The sequence below is a fragment of the Saccopteryx bilineata genome, chromosome 9 (assembly GCF_036850765.1).
Source record: "Saccopteryx bilineata isolate mSacBil1 chromosome 9, mSacBil1_pri_phased_curated, whole genome shotgun sequence".
Classification (NCBI taxonomy): Eukaryota; Metazoa; Chordata; class Mammalia; order Chiroptera; family Emballonuridae; genus Saccopteryx; species Saccopteryx bilineata.
Window position 1 is genome coordinate 38,670,900 of NC_089498.1, and position 22,282 is coordinate 38,693,181.

Below are 22,282 nucleotides of genomic sequence, written 5' to 3' on the forward strand. Positions count from 1 at the left end.
GCTCCAGCTGGCTGTGCTCATAAGACCCCTAGTGCATTTGAGAACTTTCACAGGCTCAGCTTTTTTCCATTCAGGTTCTAGCTCTAATTTACATGAAGCCAGTAAAAATGCCTTTTGATTTCTCATAGTTTTTTGCTGTTAGCTTGACACTTGAGGCAGGATCGGGCTACCACTTCTAGGATTTTTGCAAAGCTGCAGGCATTGAAGTAATGTTTGTCATCTCCCTGCATCAGGTTTTGGTCTTGGAGGAGCCTCTTTCACCTGTGCTATGTCTCCTGCTCACTTAGATTTACAATGTAATATTTTGTGTAGAGAAGGGAAGACAGTGTGATATTTGGGATGATTAGCTTAGAAAAAAGCTCTGAGTGTGTTTATTGGGGTGTGAGTGGGAGCTAGGTCTGCTGAAAGTTCTTATATTTGAAGGCTATTTTGAAGCACCTGTGGGAAGGAGCATACTTTGTTCCTTCTCTAGAGGCATCTTGTTATATTTGTCCTATCAGCCTTTTGAGCAGTTGTCTTCAAGTTATATAGATGCAGGGTCACACCACAGGCAGGAAGGAGATTTTGACAGGTAGATACCACATGGAGTTTCTGTAAGCTGTGGGCCACATGCAGTATCATAGGTACAGGACCGGATGGGCCTGGCTGCAAACAATTGTTGGTCCCCTCCAAGCTAAATAGATTTTTGTTTGGGCTCTAACATGTGGCTGGACAGGTAACTGGCAAATTTCAGGGAATGTGACTTGGAATGTGATGGCATCTCTGCTCCAGGTTCTCTCTAGTGCTTTCCTGAATGATTTCCCTGCCCCAGCCTGCAAAACTAGAATTGCTGCCATTCAGTTTGGGGTGCAGAAACAGGGCCACCATCCAGCAGCTTGTTCCTGTATACAGGAGCTGGTCATTAGCCAAGGCAGGGCTCAGATCAGCTGTGCTATCCTTGGCCACCTTTGTACTATGCTGCAGACATTTCCCAGCTGTTCAGCATTAAGTCTGTGTGTGTCCCAGTAGGCTGTGGAGTAATTCATGTAGATGTGGATTAGAGCATCCTGAGTTTACAATAGACTTCTGATGCTGGAAGCAAGGGGATTCAGGCTATATTTAATAGTGTATCTGAGCAGGGACAGGCAGGGTATCTCCAGGAAGATGATCTTCCAGGGGTTAGGCTTGTTGGTCACCTATTGGATTGTGGTCAGCTGTGGAGCACGTTGATCAGAAAGCCCGGGGCCTGGGTTTAGACAGCCTTGGAACTGTCTAGACAGAAGGATTGCCAGCCATAGAAAGTGTCTCCATTGTGACAACTGTCAGGTGGTCCCAGCCTCTTCCTGGTTTTAACAGTGAATGCCCAGCATTGAGTGTGGAGGCCTGGACTTCACAGCAGCACTGTAGAACCTGGCTCCTGACATGGGGAATCAACCCATCTAGGTGGTCTCAGAGTGTTGATGAGAGTTGCTGGTGGTCCTGCTTCATTTGCATCAGTCCCTTGGCTAACATGACCACTTCCTACAGCCGAGGAAGAGGCTGACCAAGTAGAAGGGCACAAGCTGGTGTGGAGCCCAAGGGACCAGCAGCCTCTGGGATAGTCAGGATGACCAAGCATTTGAGCTTTTGTTTTCATCTAGTTTGTCATGAGAGAATAACAAAATTAGGGTTGACCAGGGAGCTCACCAGATGGGTCATGTGAGGAATGGGATGGATTGACTCAACATCCAGCTCTCCTAGAAATTCAACTTGAATGTGTCCTTGGCAAATCTGAGCTCTATCTCTTTGTCACACATGACTCCTGTTTCAGCGAATCTGCCTAAAGAGATGAGTCTGGTGTGCTAGGTAGGATGCACCAGGTCCTGAGGAAATTGTTGTCATTGTCCTGTTTTTCCTAATTAGTGCCGAACATTGAGGTGTTTATAACAAGTGTGGGAATGGAACTGTTTTTTTTAGGTGGTGAATGATGTTGAGGCCATGGCTCAGAGGGTGGTGGATGAGATCTTTAGGACCTGAGGGGCAGGTACTACACCTTGGGTGTGACCATGCCCATGTGGGAGGGAGTGCCAGGGTGATGGATGGGGGTGAAGAGCATGTGTGGTACCCCACTCTGAAGAGCAGGACCAGAGCTGCTGGAATCCAGCATGCAGTCAGAGGTTTGGGTACTGTTATCACTACCCAGAAGCATGGCCATCACCTTTGCAGATCGATCCTTTCTGTAGCTGAGAAATACTTGCTTGCCTTGCTTTGTTCTCCGTCCTGCAGTGTAGATGTTTTTCCTTCTGTTGTTGACCACCTGGGTACATCCTAGAATGGTCTCTTCCTGGGCACTGGCCAGAAGAGCTGGTTATGTTTGTTTGGTCCATTCTGTCATATGAGTTTGAGATTGCCTAGGTTTTGTTTGAGACCAATGAATTTTAATCCTTTTCCTCTCTTTTGAAGCAGACGGTTGATGATGAAGCGATGGCTGTATAAATGAAGATCAAGTGAGGGGAAAAGAACGATGCCCAAGGGTGGGTGTTCTAAAACACCACAGCAAGAAGAATTTTCTCTCAGCAACGACATGGTGGAGAAACAAACAGGGAAAAAGGTAACACTGGGCCCAACTCTTCTCCTCTTTTTCTCCTTTCATTCCTTCTCCCTACTCTTCCTCACCTCCTGTTCTTTCTGCTCTTCTTCCTCCTTGTCTTCCTCTCTTCTTCACCCTCCTGTCCCCTTCACCTTCTTCTCCTCTTCACTTTCCTCTCCTTTTCTCATCCTTTCTCTCTCTTATCCTTGTCCTACTCTTCTTCTTACACGCACCTCTAATCAGTACATTCACCATGTCTAAACAGGGATAAGGGCTGAGAATATCACCTTGCCTGCTCTGGCCTCCATCTCAGAATCACGTGTTTTCTTGGCCTTGTCTTTGTTGGGCCTGCCTCAGCAACCAGCAGTAGTGAAGATACTATTGGGTGGGTAGGTAGGAGAGCAGTAATCTAGCCAAAGAGGTCTTGTTTCATTTGAGATAACCATGATTTGACTCCACGCTTCTGTCCCCCAGGACCATAGGATTCCTGTCATGGTTTCAGTAAGACCAAATCTGACATTTAACTATATTTGAGTTATTCTAATACCACTGCTGGATAGTTTAAGTTCCAGTTTGGCTTGTTCTCAATGTGAGTAGGAAAATGGGATGTATGTTATTAATGTGCTGTTAACACTGGGTTCTGGGGTATGTATTTCTTGTCCTGCATTGTGAGGTAACATTGGGGTCTGGGGCCTGCACTTCCGTTTTCAGTGTGGGGTGGCAGTGGGCTCTGGAAAGTGCACTTCCCATCCTGAAGTGCAGGGTGAACTGAGTTCTGGGGATTTCGTTTTCCATCCTTTAGTGTAGGTGACACTGGGCTCTGGGGTGCACACTTTCTTTTTTGTTTGTTTGTTTGGTTGGGTTTTTTTGTATTTTTCTGAAGCTGGAAACGGAGAGGCAGTCAGACAGACTCCCACATGTGCCCGACCGGGATCCACCCGGCACGCCCACCAGGGGGCAATGCTCTGCCCATCTAGGGTGTCGCTCTGTCGTGACCAGAGCCACTTTAGCGCCTGGGCAGAGGCCAAGGAGCCATCCCCAGCGCCCAGGCCATCTTTTGCTCCAGTGGAGCCTTGGCTGCAGGAGGGGAAGAGAGAGATAGAGATGAAGGAGAGGGGGAGGGGTGGAGAAGCAGATAGGCACCTCTCCTGTGTGCCCTGGCCGGGAATCAAACCCGGGACTTCTGCACGCCAGGCCAACGCTCTACCACTGAGCCACCCGGCCAGGGCATGGGGTGCACACTTTCTGTCTTGCAGTGTGGGGCTGCCCAGTGAGCATGGACTGGAATCATACAGAAAGAGGTTCAAGCTCAGGCTTTACCATGTGTCTGTTTATGACCGTGAACAAGTCAGTTATCTGCCCTGAGATTCTTTGTCCTCATCTCTACATTATGAATAAGAGCATCTTGTGTAGTTGTGGTGTAATGGCGTAACAGTGCTGGCTTGCTCACGAGGACACCACCCTATCATCATTATCCTTTAATCCTGATATGTCTTGACTCCCTGGATGCCCATGTGGCAGGCTGTTCACGCTAACCAGTGCCTCTCAATCCCTTGCCTCAGTGCTCAGGGGTTACCTCTCACAGTACAGTTACCAGTCTTTTAAGCTGCTTTTCCCTGCCCTCCTCCCAGCACCCCTCTGTCCTGACACTTGGGAATGAACAGAAACTCTAGGACTTCTGCTTGCCCACTCTCTGCCAGTGCTTCCTGCTGCTGGGTTGTTAGTTCATACCTACATCACCCTGGATTTGGTAGGGTGTCAAGTTAGCATGTTTTCCAGATGAGAATATTAGCAAATAGAACCATATATTTATAGTTTAGGTTTAACGTGAGGTAGTTGGGGAACATAGACATGCGTAGGTGCTTGTCAGAATGATCAGGCAGCCTCTGAGACCCTGATGTCTGGGTAGTTGTGTCCACGCATTTTGTCCCACTTGCTCTGTCCCCCAATGCCCCTTGCTGTGTGCAGGGACAGGTGGGAGCTGCAGTGTGGAGCTGCGGGCATTCTGAAATTTCAGCTTGGCCTGAACACAGTCTTTGCGCATATGGACAGGTGCATGCATCTATGAGGTCTGTGGACAGTGGGTTCAGTTTGGGATGGACAAATGCTACTCCATGAGGAGATGCACCCAGTGCGGTAATGTGCTGTGGGGAGCATGGGAACTCCCACTCTGGTGTCTTAAGAGTCCCAATTATCGGGACACTTTCACACTAAATAGGCCAAACCACCCTAGATAGTGTCACAGTTCCTAGATTTCTGTATGGATTTTTCTTGCAAGAGGATTTTGTAGCTGTGGGCCTAGGATGAGGGAGAGGTCCACCTGTGCCTCATTCTTGTGCCAGATCCCTGTGCAGCTCTGCCCATATGCTTTATCTGCCTTCAGGCTGAGTCCTCGGGAGTTCAAAATAGCTATCTCCATAGGCCTGTATCTCCACAAGGTGGAATTGGTGCTGGCCCTCTCTAAAACATTTCTCTCCCAATGCCAAATTGAAAAATGCACCCAGAGTCAGCAGCTGCCTTGGAGATGGCAGATGCATGGGCCCTATGGGCACCTGTTCAGGGGCTGCTGGCAGGTATTTTGCTCACCTTCTATTGTGGGGTTTGTTCTAGGCTGGTTTGCACTATTTTCCTTTACTTGGGTAGCGCAGAGACTCAAGTGGATGTGATCAGTGTGAGCGGCTTGTATACCATTGCCCTAGGACATTTGTGGATTTACTTTGGTTCTTTTTCCTTAGTAAAGTAGCTTTGTACCTTTTTTTTTTTTTACTACCCAAGATGAAGCCAGGCAGTTTGCTCATGAAGGAAGACAAATTCTAACCCTGAAGAGGCCACATAATAGAAACTGGCTCTCAGTGCAATAGGAGCTTTCTCAGCTTAAATGGCAATTGATAATGGAATTCCTGGGAAAATGTACCTGGTGGCAGCTGTGACTTAACATTGCCCTCCACCTCAGGGTATGAAGATCTTGGGATGGCAGAGCCCAGAGGCACCGAGTTGCCAGTTCTGCTGAACTTGTTTCGCTCTACTGTCTCTCATAAACTTTTTTTGAGATACAGATCCATTTTGCCAAAAGCAACATTTTTAGATTTTTGCAAAAGAATTGTGATATAAGTGATACATTTGTGAATAGTAGAGAAAGGGCCTACAACTTTGGCAGGAGTCCTTGTGCCACATTTGGTAGTCCTTTTGGCACGAAGTCTTTCTGCATGAACTCTTCGGGGGAGTATAGGCAGCTGCCTTGCAGACCGAATCTTCCCCATGGCCTCTTTAGGATCCTGCCCAGGAAATGCTCTGTCCTCACAGCAGACCCCAGAATTCTGAAATGTCCAAGCTGGAAGGAGCCTGAGAAGTAACCAGTAAGCCCCCTCATGGTTGAGGATGTTCTTTGCAGAGAAGCCAAGGGCTGCCGTGGTGTCTGAGGCCACCCAGCAAGAAATGACACCCTAACCCCCAGGCTGGGACCTTCCCACACCAACCCTTTTCTTTATCTCACACAGGATCCCTCTCCCTGTGCCTGTCACACACCACTCAGAGAGGAGACTGCACAACAGCTCAGGGTCACTCCCAGTTTATGTAGTAGTAAAATTTATTTTGTGCTAGACAAGTGGTTCTCAAAATATATTCTCAGAACAACACCAACACCATCACCAGGGAATCTTTTAGGAATGTGCAAGTAATCAGAAAGGCTGAGGATGGATGCCTGTCCTCTATTTTAATCAGTCCTTTGAGATGTGGTGAGTCCCCTGGTCTAAGAACTGTACATATACTGTGCATACCACAAGCTGTGGCATCCAGTGTTTCCTTCACACTGTTCTTAGAGGATACCCTGAAGGCTGGATTCAGCCTCCTTGAAGGCCAACAGGCCCATCTGTCCCTGAAGGTTAGGGCCCATCTCAAGAGGTGGCCTTGTCCGTGCTGTGAGTATGAGTGCTGTGACTCCATGATCAGGCCCCTTCATTCAATAGGAGTAACTTCAAAAGTGACCTCAGTTGGAAGCTGGAAGGGGCATGGTTGAAGTGGTCTTGGCTTATAGCTGCTTCATGCTATGGTTTTATGGCAGTTCTTGGACAGGGCTGTTGTGATCAAGGGAGCATCCCTGAAAGGAGTTACCCACATACATTTGTGTTTTTCCATAATGCCAGATTTATTAGGGGAGACTTCCCCAATAATCCAGTAGAGTTACACACAGTTACACATAAACAGAAAGAGCTTACATGATAGAAGCAAGAAGAGCAAGTGTCTAGTGCAAAGTCCTAATCACGGACATCCACAGTTGGAGAGGCAGGTGTTGGTCTCAAGCCAGGGAGCTACAGTGGTGGCCCACATCCAGTGGAGTTGAAGTTTGGCAGGGCTCTGAGTGTGACCTGTGGTACAGCCAAGCTTGAGCATTGAATGAATGGCCAGAGCTCTGAGTTCTAATAACCAACAGTAGGTGGAGGTCCCACTCATATCACTGTCCAGATGCAGTCATTGTCTGAGTGTCCAGAATTGTGACTTGGGGTGTTCTGGTCCTTTCCAAAGGGCATTCCAGTTATACCCTGTTACCTCAGTCTTGACAGTAGCACTTGTCATGACTGACAGTGACTCAATATTGGATTGTCAAAAATGTTCAGAAAGTCTGCTCTTTTCTTACTCAAAGACCACAATAAACAGATCCTACAGGGCCATAGGTCCCGATGCTTCTAATGATGGGGAGCCCTCGGAGCACCTTCTACAAATCCAAAATAAATGTGCTAAAGAAACAGTGAGAGGTTATGTGATAATAATAAAATAATAGAAAAAATGATGGTGGGTCTGGTTTACTTGGATTCCAGGCCCCTGCGAGTGTCAACTCTTTTCAGGGTACAGGTAGGCTTTCTAAGTGGCAGCAAAGTATCAGTGAAGTCAGGTTCTTGTCCCAGATGGACTCCTGCAGTCTCTGTGACCTGGAATATTTTGGCTGTTGGGATTTCTGTTTGTCTGTCTTTTGTGAGGGCAGAAAGGGAAATAGAGAAAAACCACGGAAGAAAAGAGACATATCAAGTTTGGGTCCTCTTCTACTCCCAGACTAGTTCTAGAGCGTGGAGTCTCTTAGGGGTTTCTAATGCTCACTTAGCCACAAGGATTTTCCCCAACTGCTGGTTTAAATTGAGCAGCACCTGCTTGCCCTGCACCTCCTGTGCCCCTTATACTACATGATCCTTCTCTGTAGTATGGGCTCTCCTCTGACACACCTGCATTTGCTTGTCTTGTGATCTCCTCCCATCATAAGTAAGCTCTTGGGAGGGGAATTATAATGTAAATACCAACACCCTCAGGTGCTCAAATCAAGTTTCACAAGTGAAGGCAGGTCAGGCCTTTGAGAAAAACGACAGATTGGAACCCAGATTGGAAAGGAAGGAGTGAAGTTGTCTTTCCTCATAGAAAAAGTCCTAGGGAATCTACCCAAAAACTCTATAAGAACTAAGAAGTTTGCTTATCAAGGTTGTATCGTACAGAACCAGTATGAAAAGTATATTTCTAAATACTATTAGTGAATAATCAGCAATTAAAATGTAAAAATACATTTTTTTTTTTTGTATTTTTCTGAAGCTGGAAACGGGGAGACAGTCAGACAGATTCCCGCATGCACCCTACCGGGATCCACCCAGCATGCCCACCAGGGGGCAATGCTCTGCCCATCTGGAGCATTGCTCTGTTGCAACCAGAGCCATTCTAGCACCTGAGGCAGAGGCCACAGAGCCATCCTCAGCGCCCGGGCAAACTTTGCTCCAATGGAGCCTTGGCTGTGGGAGGGGAAGAGAGAGACAGAGAGGAAGGAGAGGGGGAGGGGTGGAGAAGCAGATGGGTGCTTCTCCTGTGTGCCCTGGCCAGGAATCGAACCCGGGACTCCTGCACGGCAGGCCGACGCTCTACCACTGAGCCAACCGGCCAGGACCTAAAAATACATTTATAGTAGCATTAAAATACAAATTCTTAAGGGATAAATTTGATAAAAGATGTGCAAGACTTGTACCCTGAAAGCTACAAAACATTGCTAAGAGAAATTAAGCAAATGAGAGTTGTATACCATATTCATTTGTCAGAAAATTCTCAATGTTATATAGATTTCATCTTTCCCCAAATTGATTTATAGATTTGACATAATACCACTCAAAATTTTTGTAGATTTTTTGGTAGAAATTGATAAGCTGATTCCAGAGTTCATATGGAAATTTGAAGAAGCTAGAATAACCAAAACCACTTTGAAAAAGAAGAGACATGTTAGAGGACATTAACAGTCTGATTTTGGTCCTTACTGTAGAGAGAGATTTTTAACTTTTTTCATGTCATGGCACACATAAAGTAATTACTAAAATTCTGTGGTACACCAAAAAATGTATTTTTTGCCAATCTGACAAAAAAATGGTATAATTTTGATTCATTCACCCTGGCCAGATAGCTCTGTTGGTTAGAGTGTCTTTCTGAAGCATGGAGATTGCCGGTTTGATCCCTGGTCAGGGCATATACAAGAACAGATGTACCTGTCTCTCTTCTGTACTCTCCCTTTCTCTCTCTAAAATCATTATAAAATAAAAATTTTAAACAAGTTTTTTTTTTATTTATTCACACTGAACAGCCATTGTGTTGGCTGTTATTTTTTTATTTGACAATCTAAGGGAAAAGAGGTCAGTTTCCCTGACTGAATAGCCAGGTATTACATGTTTTGAAAACTCTTAAGGGCACACCAGTTGCAAATCGCTGCTAGAGTTACAGTAATAAGATAGTGTGCTATTGGCCTAAGACAGGTTTATCGATAAGTAGACCAGGTAGACCTTATACATGTATGGTCAATGCTTTTCAACAAAGATGCTGAGGCAACTCAACTGGGAAAGGGTAATCTTTTCAACAGATGAAGGTGGAACAATTGGATCGACATATTTATTGCTGTTTTTTGTGGCTAAGAATAATTTTCATTTCTGTTGTATTCCTTTGCTGTTGGTCATTTATAGATGAGTTAGTTAACCATAGTTAAGTTAATTCCAGGACAAATATGTCAAGTGGACTATGACCATCTTCCAAACAGTACTACAGCATTCTTTTCCCCTCTGTAGAAAGCATGGTGTGTGGTGGTGATTACAAGCTGGCCTTCCTTTCTTTGTACATGATGTGTGGAGCCCCCTTCTCAAATGTATTGTGGGGATACATGAAACGAGAAGGGCCGACCAGGTCACCATCTGCATCTGGTTGTCCCATGCTAGCGGTTAACCGGTTTTTATTGTTTATCAAGATCTGACATAGAAGCAGCTGATAATGTTGAATTTAATGTTTCAGGTATTTTTTCTAGCATTTAGGAAATGAAAACATGTTGTAATCTGTACAGTTGGTTCCTGTTGTGATTCCTAGTTTACTAGTGAGGAAAGCTCAACCTTGCCCTAGCCCAGATACTCAGCAAGGTTCTGAACCCAAGTCTGCCCAGAGAGCTGTGCTGCTGTGCCTCTCAGGTCTGAGTTCCTACCACACTCCAGGTGCAGTGCAGTTGTCTTTTTGGAACCTTTTTAGTGAAATATAAATGCACATCATAATATTTCATTTTTTGAAACCTGGGATAATTTTCATCCAGGTCAAAATATACTAGCATTGCCAGTTTCCTGGGAGTCTTCGTGTGCAGTGTGCATTATTAGCACTCCTGACCAAAATGACCTCTGTTCTGACATCTATCGCTGTAGACAAGTTTTTACTGTTGGGATTTACATGAGAACAGTTGTTCAACGTTACATCTGATTTATAGGCTTTTTCTTAGCAGCAGTTCTCTTTCTCTGTTGCTGTGTAGTATTCCCCTGTATAAATGTTCAGCAACCTATTTATCCATTCTTCTCCTGTGAACATTTGGATTCTCTCTAGTTTGGAATATAACAGAGTAATGACATGGGTATATATACATTGAGTTTTTTCTACATTGGTAGGTATAGTTTAATGGTTTGTCAAAGTTATTGTATCAGTACTGCAGTCCCAAAAGCTGTAAGAGTTCAAGTTGACCCACATTTTTGCTAACGGTGTCAATTTAATTTTAGTCATGCTGGTAGGTGTGTAGTGGTGTCTGGTGGTTTTGTGTTTTTCTGTTGTTTACTGGTCATGAAGATGTTCTGTACTGTCTTCTAAAAGCTTTCAGTCTGGCCCTGGCCAGTTGGCTTAGTGGTAGAGCATCCGCCCTGCAAGTGGAAGTCCCAGGTTTGATTCCTGGTCAGGGCACACAGAAGAAGCAACCATCTGCTTCTCCACCCCCTTTTCCCTTTTTCTATTTTTTTTCTCTCTCTTTCTTTTTTTGCCTCTCACTCTCTCCCCCCCCCCCCCCCCCTCTCACAGCCATGGCTTGATTGGCTTGAGAGAGCTGGCCTCAGGTGCTCAGGTCTTCATGGCTTCGCCTCAAGTGCTAAAAAATGGCTCCAGTTGCAAGGGAGCAATGGCCCCAGATGGACAGAGCATCGCTTCCTAGTGGGCTTGCCAGGTGGATCCCAGTTGGGGTGCATGCAGGAGTCTGTCTCTCTGCCTCCCCTCTTCTCACTAAAATAAAAGAAAATAATAATAATATATAATAAAAAAGCTTTCAGTCTGTGATTCAGCTGAAATTAATTTTTGTTTGGTGGTATAAAGTAGTGGTCAAGGTTTATTTCCTTCCCTATGGACATTCACATAGTCATTGTCACTTACTGAAAAGACCCCCCTACCCCCACTGTGTTACAGTGGAGCCTTTGTCACCAGCAAGGTGGGGTTCCAGCTTGTGTTCTTTGTTCTGAACCTTTGTACAGGACCACCTGTTGCAATGCTGTAATTTTTATAATCTTTTTGAGAGACAGACAGAAGCAGAGACAGGAAAGGAAAGTGAGAAGCATCAACTTATAGCTGCTGTTACTTCAGTTGTGCATTGATTGCTTCTGAAAGAGGGAGGAGAGAGAAAGAGAGAGAGAGAGAGAAGCACTAATGTATAGTTGCTTTCACTTTAGTTGTACATTGATTGCATCTCATATGTGCCTTGACCAGGGCAGAGCCAGTATCTCGTTGCTCAAACCAGCGACCTTGGGCTTTTCATGCCGTGACCTTTGGGCTCCAGCTGGCAAGCTGTGGGACCATGTGGATGACACCCCCCCACACACACACTCAGACTAGCAACCCCCATGCTGATGATTCTGCGCTCAGAGCCAGCAACCTTGGGATTTCAAACCAGCGATCTCAGTGTTCCAGGTTGATACTTTCTTCACTGTGCCTCCACCAATTAGGCTATTATCTTGATCTCTGGTAGTTGAATTTGCTGAACTTTGCTGTTTTTCAGAATTGTCTTTACTATATATATATATAAAATGAGAGGTGGGAAGGCAACTGGGATCCATCCAACAAGCCCCCTACCAGGTGATGCACTGCCCATCTGGGGCTGCTGCTCTAGTGCCTGAGGTAAGGCCATGGAGCCATCTTCAGTGCTTGGGGCCAACTTGCTTGAACCACTTGAACCATGGCTATGGGAGGGGAAGAGAGAGAGAAGAGGAAGAAGGAGGGGTGGAAAGTAGATGGTCACTTCTCCTGTGTTCCCTAATTGGGAATTGAACCTAGGACTTCCATATGCCAGGCCAATGCTCTACTACTGAGCCAACTGGGCAGGGCCTGTCTTTTGACTGCTTTTCCATTTACATTTGGAATAAGCTGGTTGATTTCCACAAAAAGCCTGGTGGGATTTTGACTGGATTGCTTTGAATGTAAAGATCAATTTGTGGAGAATTGCCATGTAAACAATGTGAGTTTTCTTACCATGAACATATTCCTCCACTTTTACAAGTTTTCTTTTTTTCTCTCAGTAATGCTTTGCCTATATACAGGGCTCGAACATCTTTTGTTAGATTTTGTGTATTTGATGTCTTTTGATATTTACATAAGTGATTTTTAATATGACTTCCTAATTGTTTATAGTAAATAAAAAACAATTATTTCCTGTATCTAGCAATATTTCTATTTTTATTTTTTTACTTATATTGCTATTTATTTATTTACTTATTTATTTATATTAAGTGAGAGGCTGGGGAGGCAGAGAGACAGACTCCCACATGTGCCTGGACCGGGATCCACTCAGCAGGCTTAGTGCTCTGCCCACATGAGACTGCTGCTCCGTTGTTCAGTAATGCGCCTCTAAGTGCCTGAGGCGGAGGCCATGAAGCTGTCCCCAGCACCCAAGGCCTATCTCTCTCAAACCATTGAGCCATGGCTGTGGGAGGTGAAAAGAGAGAGAAGGGGGAGGGGTGGAGAAGCAGATGGTCACTTCTTTGATCCCTGACCGGGAATCTAACCCGGAGCATCCACGCATCTGGCTGACGCTCTACCACATAGCCAACTGGCCAGGGCCACAACTTCTTTAATTTACATATTAATTTGAATCTTTTAATTGTATATTTCTTTGGATTTTTCAGGTATACAGTCAGTCATCCTAAGATTCATACTTTGTTATCCCTTGGTGGGGATGAGGGGGGTGGTGGTAGAGGTCAAGAAAACAAAAGGAATTGAGCCAAAGCTGGTTCCAGAGGGGATTTTATTTTTGTGGCCCAGAGGTGTCATGATGTGACTACTGATGCATCAACACTGTTTTCCTAGAGCTGTCACAGAAGAGTCATCCATGTTATTGCATGTACCAGTATCTTTTTTATTGTAGTGGAATATTCCATTTATGATTACGCTAGAATTAATGTATCTAGCCCTGGCCAGATAGCTCAGTCCTGGTATGTAAAGGTTGTGGGTTTGATCCCCGGTCAGGATACATACAGAAACACTTCAATGTATCGGTCTCTCTCCCTTCTTCTTTCTCTGAAAATAAATAAATAAATTTTAAAAAAGTTAATGTATCTGTTTGCCTTTTAATGGGCAGTTATGTTGTTTTACTTTTTTACTATTGTGGACAAAACTGCTGTGAACATCACTGTACTGGTTTGTGAACGTAGGCGCTCATTTCATTTAACTCTCAAAACAGTTGTACCATTTCAGTCCCACTAGCAACACCGCAAGTTCTACTTTCTCTGCTGCATCTTTGTCAACATTTGATAGCCTTTTCTGTTTTAGTCATTCTGATGGGACTATTCAGATCTCCTTGTGGTTTTGATTTGCGTTTTCCTGGTGCAAAACTCCTTTCCAAAATGTTAACTGGCTATATGGATATTTTCTTTTGAAAAGTGCATATTCATATCTTTTACTCATTAAAAAAAATGCTTTTCAATAGATAGCCAACTTTACCTATACCCTCCACTTAGGACAGCACCTAGTTTTGTTTAACACCCAGTCCTCTGCACTTGAGCAAAAGGACCCTGGGTTCATTTTGTCAGGTAGAGCAGTGGTCGGTCCCCAACCGTTTTTGGGCCACGGACCAGTTTAATGTCAGGAAATATTTTCACGGACCAGCCTTTAGGGTGGGACGGATAAATGTATCACGTGACCGAGACAAGCGACAAGAGTGAGTCTTAGATGGATGTAACAGAGGGAATCTGGTCATTTTTTAAAAATAAAACATTGTTCAGACTTAAATATAAATAAAACGGAAATAATGTAAGTTATTTATTCTTTCTCTGCTGACCAGTACCAGTCCACGGCCTGGGGGTTGGGCACCACTGAGGTAGAGGACTGTGACCCCCCCCCCCATGTGTTAAGACTTCATGTCAGGATTAATGTAGAATTTTATTACAAGTCTTTTCTATAGCTATTCAGATGATCATGTGATTTTTTTTCTATTTTTATCATGTGGTAACTTGTATTAATTTTTGAATCTTTGCAAATACTTTATCATTTGAATGATCTTTTATTTGTTTTGTTTTGTTTTTTTCTGAAGCTGGAAACGGGGAGAGACAGACAGACTCCCGCATGCACCCGACCGGGATCCATCTGGCACGCCCACCAGGGGCGACGCTCTGCCCACCAGGTGCAATGCTCTGCCCCTCTGGGGCGTCGCTCTGTTGCGACCAGAGCCACTCTAGCACCTGGGGCAGTGGCCAAGGAGCCATCCCCAGCGCCCGGGCCATCTTTGCTCCAATGGAGCCTTGGCTGCAGGAGGGGAAGAGAGAGACAGAGAGGAAGGGGGGGTGGAGAAGCAAATGGGCGCTTCTCCTATGTGCCCTGGCCGGGAATCGAACCCGGGTCCCCCGCACGCCAGGCCGATGCTCTACTGCTGAGCCAACCAGCCAGGGTCTGAATGATCTTTTTGATATATCATTAGATCAGATTCACCAGCTGGGCCAGGAATTTCCTTGGTGGACAGGTGTTTATTGCAGTTTGAGTGTTTTGCTAATATGTTCCATTCTTCTCCTAGTTCTGTGGTGGTGGGTGCAGGTAGTGACTGGCTGTATCCTGATATCCCAAGCACACTATGAGATGAGATGGAATGTCTAGGGTCTGTGCGATTCCATCTTTCAGCAGTCTTTCCTCATTCTAGCAGTATTGTTCATGGCTCAGGTTCTGCCTGGTGGCACTTCTTTGTACGCCAGGTGCCCTTGGAGCTGACAGTATGTTCTGGCAGAGATTTCCTTGGTCACCTGAGGGTATCTCTCATTAACTGCTAAGGTTGGTGTATGTTGTGGCTGACTGATCAAGCTGCAGGAACACCTGGGCTGGAGGAGGATGGAATTCAGTGGTGCTCAGTGCTGGGAAGTAGCTCACCCTGGGAGTACCCCCAGCTAAGATGGTGCTGTCCACTGAGGAGTTGGATCCAGGGTGTCCAGTTGCTGCACCCAGCAGAGTACAGGCTCCAGTCTCTACACAATGCTCATTTGCTAGTGTGCATGAGAGCGTGCACGCTTGCACACACACTTCACATTTTGGGATTAGGCTATACTGCCTTTACCTCCCCTAGGGCTCTGTACACTGCCATTTCTACATGTGATCTTACCTCATGTGGTATAGCACTGCACAGTTAGTGGCTGAATTTACCTTCCAAGTACACACTGTGATCTCCATTTATTATTTTGAGGTGGGCACTGTTTTCCATTCTACAAATGATGATGACATTGAGGCAGACACAGTGCTAGACTTGCCCAAGCTTGGCCAGCTGATCAGGATAGGGTTGTAATTTAGGCTTGTCAGTCCTAACCCTGCAGGACATACTAGCCCTGATACTAGAACAGAGAAAGGGGTGATAAGGACATGTCCCTCCTGCTCTCCAGCTAGCTCTTGCTTTGGGGTGGCATATCTGCTTTTGGATTTGCAGCTGTGCGCTTTGCTCTGGTAGGACTGATCCTTGCTCTGCAGAATCTGTCCTAAAGACAGTTTCGCAGTTTCACAAACCTGTGGTGGCACCAGAGGCAGCATGAGCATTGGGGTTGTGTGATACCATGTGGGGCTATGCAGGGATGTCAGACATGGGAGGAGGAAAATCTCCCATTCGTGGGAAGGGGTGGGGGAATGTATCCTCTCAGAGGATGGATACACTCCTGGATGGTGGGAAGCCCAGGTGGGTGGGGCAGCTGAGCCTCTTTATTCTACCGGGAGAGATTATGTTGGAAATCAGGGCCCTACCTTTTTACATACCTTTTTAAGCCTCTTGTACATCATTATTGGATCTTTGCCCTGGGAAAAGGGGTTTGGGGCATCTGTGCCTTCTCTACGTTCTACTTTCTTCATACTTATGAGAATATTTGTTAGCTACAATTTTTCAAGACTCTTCTGGGTTCAGAATGAGAAGTGGAGCCATGTGGGATCATGGACAGAGCTCAGCTACAGCTCTGGTCTGTGGGAGACCTTGTCGGTGAGCATGGCTCTCTGGCCTCTGGAGGAAGATGTAGGAAGCCACCTGATCCTGGTGGGTAGGAGGGACTGTTAATTGCCCAAATAAGAGATTTGCTTCAACTGGCACATAAATGAAATCATAGTAGATGTGAGGATTTTTAGACTTTAATTTGGGAATGATGTCTGAAAGTGTCACTTTCTTTTCTAGGATAAAGATAAAGTTTCTCTAACCAAGACCCCAAAGCTGGACCGCAGTGATGGAGGGAAGGAGGTGAGAGAGAGAGCAACCAAACGGAAGCTGCCCTTCACTGTGGGGGCCAATGGAGAGCAGAAGGACTCGGACACAGGTACCAGGAGCCCGGCGCTGCCTCTGCCCCTCCTGCTGTCTCCTGTCCCCTTGCTCCCTCCTGACTGCCTCCAGGTCATCCTCACCTGGACCCTTCCCACATCATACCTGCCAGACTTTTCTCTTCCACAGAGAGTGTCCTTGATCCCCATTCTCGGGGTCTGCTGACCTTGGACCCCACCAGGGAGGTGGCCCCAGACCCATTCGAGGAGTACTGCTGTGAGCAAGGCCTCACAGACCCTTCTCTTTACTTGATGTTCAGGGCTAGTTGGAGATGGTAGAAAAGATTAACATGCGGAGAGTTCACATAAGTATGCAAAGTAGAAATGCTTATTTGGCCCCAGCATGCCCAGGGGACCTACCAGTGTGTGTCCAGCTATGAGGCTTTTAGGCATGCCATGCTCTTTTTAGTTCCTGAAAGTTTTTCATTGGAGAATAAACATTTTTCCCTCAGGGCTACAAAAGCACATAAATTAAGCCCAATTAGTTGAAATAAAAGCCAAAGGGGCTGCTAAAAGCAGAACCCATTACAGTCTTCCTGTGAGTTTAGGTCAGCCTTGGGTGTATGTGTGAGTGTACACATATGTGTGCATTTGCATGGGAGTGCGTGCCTTCACACAAGTGTGTGTGTGTGTGTGTGTGTGTGTGGCATTGTGCAAGCATGTCTTTGTGCCTTCGAGTTTATGCATGTAAGGAATTAATAATACTTGGTGTATGTACTTTCAAGTTAGTTCCATCTTGAGCTGTTCACTGGGACATGTACTGCATCCAGGCAGTAACCTGGCCTCTCTCCTGCCAGCCCATAGTCTGTTCCTCTTGATCCTGGTGCCCAGGGGCCTTCCCTGCCTGCTGGGTCATTTAAATGTTCTGTAGACTTGTAGGCTGGACTGGCCAGGGCTGAGACGGTATAGAGCATTCAGAGGGCCATGAAGCCTGAGTGAACCCACAGAGCTGTGAGGTTGGCCCTGGTTTTCCCATAGTGCAGCCATAGGACAAGGAGCAGAAACTCTGCAAGGATGGGGCATGGGTGGGGGCTTCCTGGATGTGGGGATATGTGTTAGGTACTGAAACAAGAAAAACATGTAAGAAAATTGGGAGGAATGTAAGAGGGAGCAGCCTGGAAAAATTGTCTGTGTCACAACTTTTATTCCTGAGGTTGCAGGTCTCTTATTCACATCTTCTTATGTAGGTATTTCTCAAGGAACCATGCTCACAGTAGCTGGGTAGAGACTTTGGTTAGTTAAAAGCCAATGGAATGGGTTTGGTTTTGGGGCTGGATATGAGTAAAGCAGTTTGGGTTCTTTGAGGTCCTTCATGAAGGTTAGACTGAGCTCATGGCTCCTGTCACCGAGCAGGCACATTAGAGATGGCAAGGGGTAGATCTGTAAGGGAAGGGGCCAGTACTCCATGGATCAGTAGAGCAGTGGGTGGGTGTGGGTACATGTGGAAATGGGGCTCCCATCAGAACAGAGGGGCTCACATGGATTTTGTGACTCTGGCTTTAGATCCAGAGGTGATCAGAACAGGCTTGGATATCCTCCTGTTTTTGGTGCCCATACCAGTTCTAGTTGTGGAGGGTGTGCTACTCTTGCTGTTGTTTATTGGCTGTCTGGATGCTGGGGGTCTAGAGATTTGCGTCAGAAATCTGGGACAGTCCTGTGAGTCCCAGGAGCTCTTTCAGAGTCAAGGAGGCAGTGTTAAAGCTTCCATTTTCTGAGAGAATGTGTTGCCTGAGCAGAGATGAAACAGCTGCATTCCTGTAGAGCAGGCCTAGGGGCATATGTTCTTGGCTGTCCACCCTCTGGTTGGTGGGTTTCTTTGGAGGGCTCATTTCATCATTTTTTTATTGAACTTATTGGGGTGACATTGATTTAATAAAATTATATGGGTTTTAAGGGCCCTTTTTTATTTTTTCAATATCTGTCCTTCAATTCTAAATGATAGCTTTGCTGGATAGAGTACTCTTGGTGGTAGGTCCTTGCTTTTTATCACTTTTAATATTTTTTGCCACTTCTTCTGTCTTGCAAAGTTTCTGTTGAGAAATCAGCTGACAGTCTTATGGGAGCTTTCTTGTAGGTAACCAACTGCTTTTTTCTTAGCGCTTTTAAAATTGTCTCTTTAGCTTGACTGGTGGTGGCACAGTGGGTAGAACATCGATCTGGGATGCTGAGGTCCCAGGTTCGAACCTTGAGGTCGCTGGCTTGAGCGCGATCTCACTTGCTTCAGCTTGGGTTCACCGGCTTGAGCGTGGGATCATCAACATGATCCCATAGTCGCTGGCTTGAGCCAAAAGGTCATTTCTTGGGCAAGGAGTCACTGGATTGGCTCCCTCCCACCCCAATCAGAGCATGTATGAGAACCAATCAGTGAACAACTAAAATGTCATAACTACAAATTGATGCTTTTCATCCTTCTCCTTTCCTGTCTCTCTCTTTCTTAAAAAATAAATAAATAATTTCGGGGGAGGTTGTTTCTTTGTCTTTAATCTTTTGCATTTTAATTATGATGTGTCTTGGTATGGGCCTCTTTGGGTTCTTCTATCTTGGGGATTTTCTGTGCTTTCTAGACTATTTCCTTCACCCAGTTAGGGAAGTTATCTGTCATTATTTTTTCAAATAGGTTTTCAATTTCTTGTTTTCTCTCTTCTCCTTCTGGAAACCTCATGATAATGTTGGTGTGCTTGAAGTTGTCCTAGAGGCTCCTTACACTGTCTTCATTTTTTCAGATTCTTTTTTTCTTTTTGCTGTTCTGATTGGTGGTTTTGGTTTCCTTATATTTCAAATCCCTCGGCTTTACATTTCAGCTTACATTCTCGGCTTCATCTGCTCTGCTGTGATTCCCTATAAATTATTTTTAATCTGATTTAGTATATTCTTCATTTCTGACTGGTTCTTTGGTTCTTTTTTATGGTTTCTATGTCCTTTTTCAAGTTGCTGAAGTTCTCACTAAGTTCCTTGAGCATCCTTATAACCATTGTTTTGAACTTTGTATTTCATAGTTTGCCTCCATTTCTTTTTCTGGAGATTCTCCTATTCTTTCTTTTGAGACCTGTTTATCTCCACATTTTGGCTGCTTTCCTTTCTATATATTAGTTAGAGCTGCTAAGTTTTCTGGACTTTGAAGAGTGGCCTTGTGTAGTAGGTGTCCTATAAGGCCCAGTGGCACAGGCTCCTCATTCACTGGAGCTGAGTGCTCTAGGTATGCCCCTGTGTCCACTGTGTGCACTGTTCTGTTGTAGTCAAGCCTTGATTACTGTTGGCCTCAATGAAAGGAATTGGCCCCAAGTCCAGTCAGCTGCAAGGACCAGCTGCATCTACAGCAGAGGAACTGTGTGCAGTAGTCAACCTTACAGAGCAGGACTTGTTTCAGTGGGGCTTTGGTGCTCACCGAGTTCACCCTTGAGTGTTTTGCTCATGGAGGTGGTAGGGTTGTAATTCGTTGTGGTCTGAAGCTGTCCAGCAAGTGCACTGGCTCTGGTGCCTCCTGGGAGATCAAGGTCAGCCACCACCTGTGCCTTGCCTGGAGCCACCAGGCACAAGCTACAGAGCCATCTGCAGGTGGCTGGTTACTTGCACTGGGCTTACAGGTGCCCAGGAGAAGCTAAATTCTGAACCAAGGCCAACTGCTGCTAATGCCAGGCCTGGGGCCACTTAGCGAGAGGTATAGGGTACACAGAAGCCAGAAGCTGCTTGTTTGAGAGATTTTAGGAAAGTCCAAAGCATGAGGCAAGAGAGACCATTTGTATGGGAAAGCCACTGGAAATGTCTTGGATGGGCCTGCAAATTGGATGAGATGGGAGAACAGTGTGAGCCAGGTTGATTGAGGCTAAGATATGATGCGTGCCTATTGGGTCTGTGGAGGGGTCTCAGAAAAGAAACAATGGCATCTACCAGCACTTTTGTCTGGCAGAAAGCTGTACCCCCATCTTCAGCATAATGCCAAACAGTTCAACCCCCCTTCCCCATATGTCCCTGTTTCTTTTCAAACAGTTGCCCCAGTGCTGGAGCTCAGAGGGAGTGAGTCTGAGTAAGTATTTAAGAGGAACAGCCCTTCATCTGCATTAGCCACAATCCCTGCTGGTTTTTACAGCCAGAAGTTATGGGGACTTCTCTTCCTGTCTCTGGAGCCCTGGTTTGGGAAGCCTGGTGTGGGGTTTAGAGCCTTCGCTCCTCATGGGCCTCCTGATTTGTATGTGCCACATGCGTGTGTGAGACCAGCCCATTTCACGTCTCTGCCCTTCCTACCAGTCTCAATGTGGCTACTTTTTTTAAATCCCTACTTGTAGGATTTCTGTTCACCTAGATTTCAGTTGATGTGGTTGTGGGAGGATACGAGTGTTTTGTATACTTATGCTACCATCTTGACCAAAAGAGTGAGCTATTTATCTTGATGGTGGCTTCTCAGGTTTGTGTGCTCTACCAGACCTCACAGATCTTCTCAGGAGGTGTCCACACTGGCTCTCTAGGGTGTCCAGAGCATGCTCGGGGTACTGGTGGGGGGTGGTGCTCCTGTTTACTCTTTGTGAGTCAGTACCCAGATAAGGATAGGGAGGAAATCACGGTAAGGTGGGAAAAAGTGAATAACATTTAGAAAATAAAATATTTCAAGCAAGGACTGTGTTGAAAAATCTAAATATGTGAAATAGAGTATTTGCCTTTCTACATTTATTTTCCTTTGGGGGACTGATTTTAATAACTTTCTTGTATAGCTGCTCTGTTAATATGACAAAACCAGATTTCCCAGTGAGCTGATTCTAGTACATGGGCATGTTAGGTATTGATTGTATTCCCAGCCTCTAAAACTAGCTGATCTTTGTGCACTACTCACAGCAGTTGGAGGCCCTCTTTCTGGGCCCTGCTGGCCCTGCAGGCCATAATTAGTTACCTGTTTTTTTCTACTTGCATTTCCTGGCAAGTAAGATACTGAACTGGGCATTCACTTCACACTAACTAGGAGCATTTTTTGCTCGGAAATGAGATGAGATGCTGTGAGGCCATTTTTCTGAGAGGCACATGCCTCTGGCAGGTGCTGTCTTCCTCTGCCCTACCACCAGGCTGTGCCTCTAGCTGTCAGGAGGAGGGAGAAGCCACATGGGAGAAATATTAACTGATAAGTGACTGAGAAAGAGGCTGGTCCCTTTGATCTGAGGGAGGATCCTCAGGAGCGACAGAGCTGGAGGAGCACTAGGTACCAGCCTGCCCTACATCCTGCTTCTGCATGTTTTTCCAGTGCCCTCTTCTGGGAAGATGTGGTCTGGCACTTCTTACTAGGGAAGTGGAAGGCTCTAGAAGTTGGGGCTCTGATTGGCAAACAGTGAGTTTCCTTGGCTCTGAGTGGAGTCAGTCTCCTGAGCCACCCCCAGAGACCACCGAGCTACCTTAGAACTTTCTTCTGTTTCCTAGACCAGGGGTCCCCAAACTTTTTACACAGGAGGCCAGTTCACTGTCCCTCAGACCGTTGGAGGTCCGGACTATAAAAAAAAACTATGAACAAATCCCTATGCACACTGCACATATCTTATTTTAAAGAAAAAAAACTAAATGGGAACAAATACAATATTTAAAATAAAGAACAAGTAAATTTAAATCAAACTGACCAGTATTTCAATGGGAACTATGCTCTTCTCACTGACCACCAATGAAAGAGGTGCCCTTTCCGGAAGTGCGGCGGGGGCTGGATAAATG

General features: G+C 45.7%; 1 protein-coding gene and 1 non-coding gene across 8 annotated transcripts in view; both read left to right on the plus strand.

The window, feature by feature from the left end:
- The window catches only part of ANKRD11 (ankyrin repeat domain containing 11), a 272,080-nt gene that overhangs the window by 215,813 nt on the left and 33,985 nt on the right, over window positions 1-22,282 (plus strand). For 4 of the 7 annotated variants that reach the window (XM_066244044.1, XM_066244049.1, XM_066244042.1 and 1 more), the window contains 2 exons: window positions 2,422-2,569; window positions 16,461-16,599. In XM_066244044.1, the coding sequence (XP_066100141.1) occupies window positions 2,483-2,569; window positions 16,461-16,599 (226 nt within the window). In that variant the 5' untranslated portion in view covers window positions 2,422-2,482. The remainder of the gene's footprint in view (window positions 1-2,421; window positions 2,570-16,460; window positions 16,600-22,282) is intronic. The other 3 variants (XM_066244045.1, XM_066244043.1, XM_066244047.1) reach the window with 1 other exon arrangement.
- TRNAA-UGC (transfer RNA alanine (anticodon UGC)) lies at window positions 10,684-10,759 on the plus strand. The gene has a single exon. It is a non-coding gene; the product is annotated as a tRNA-Ala (tRNA).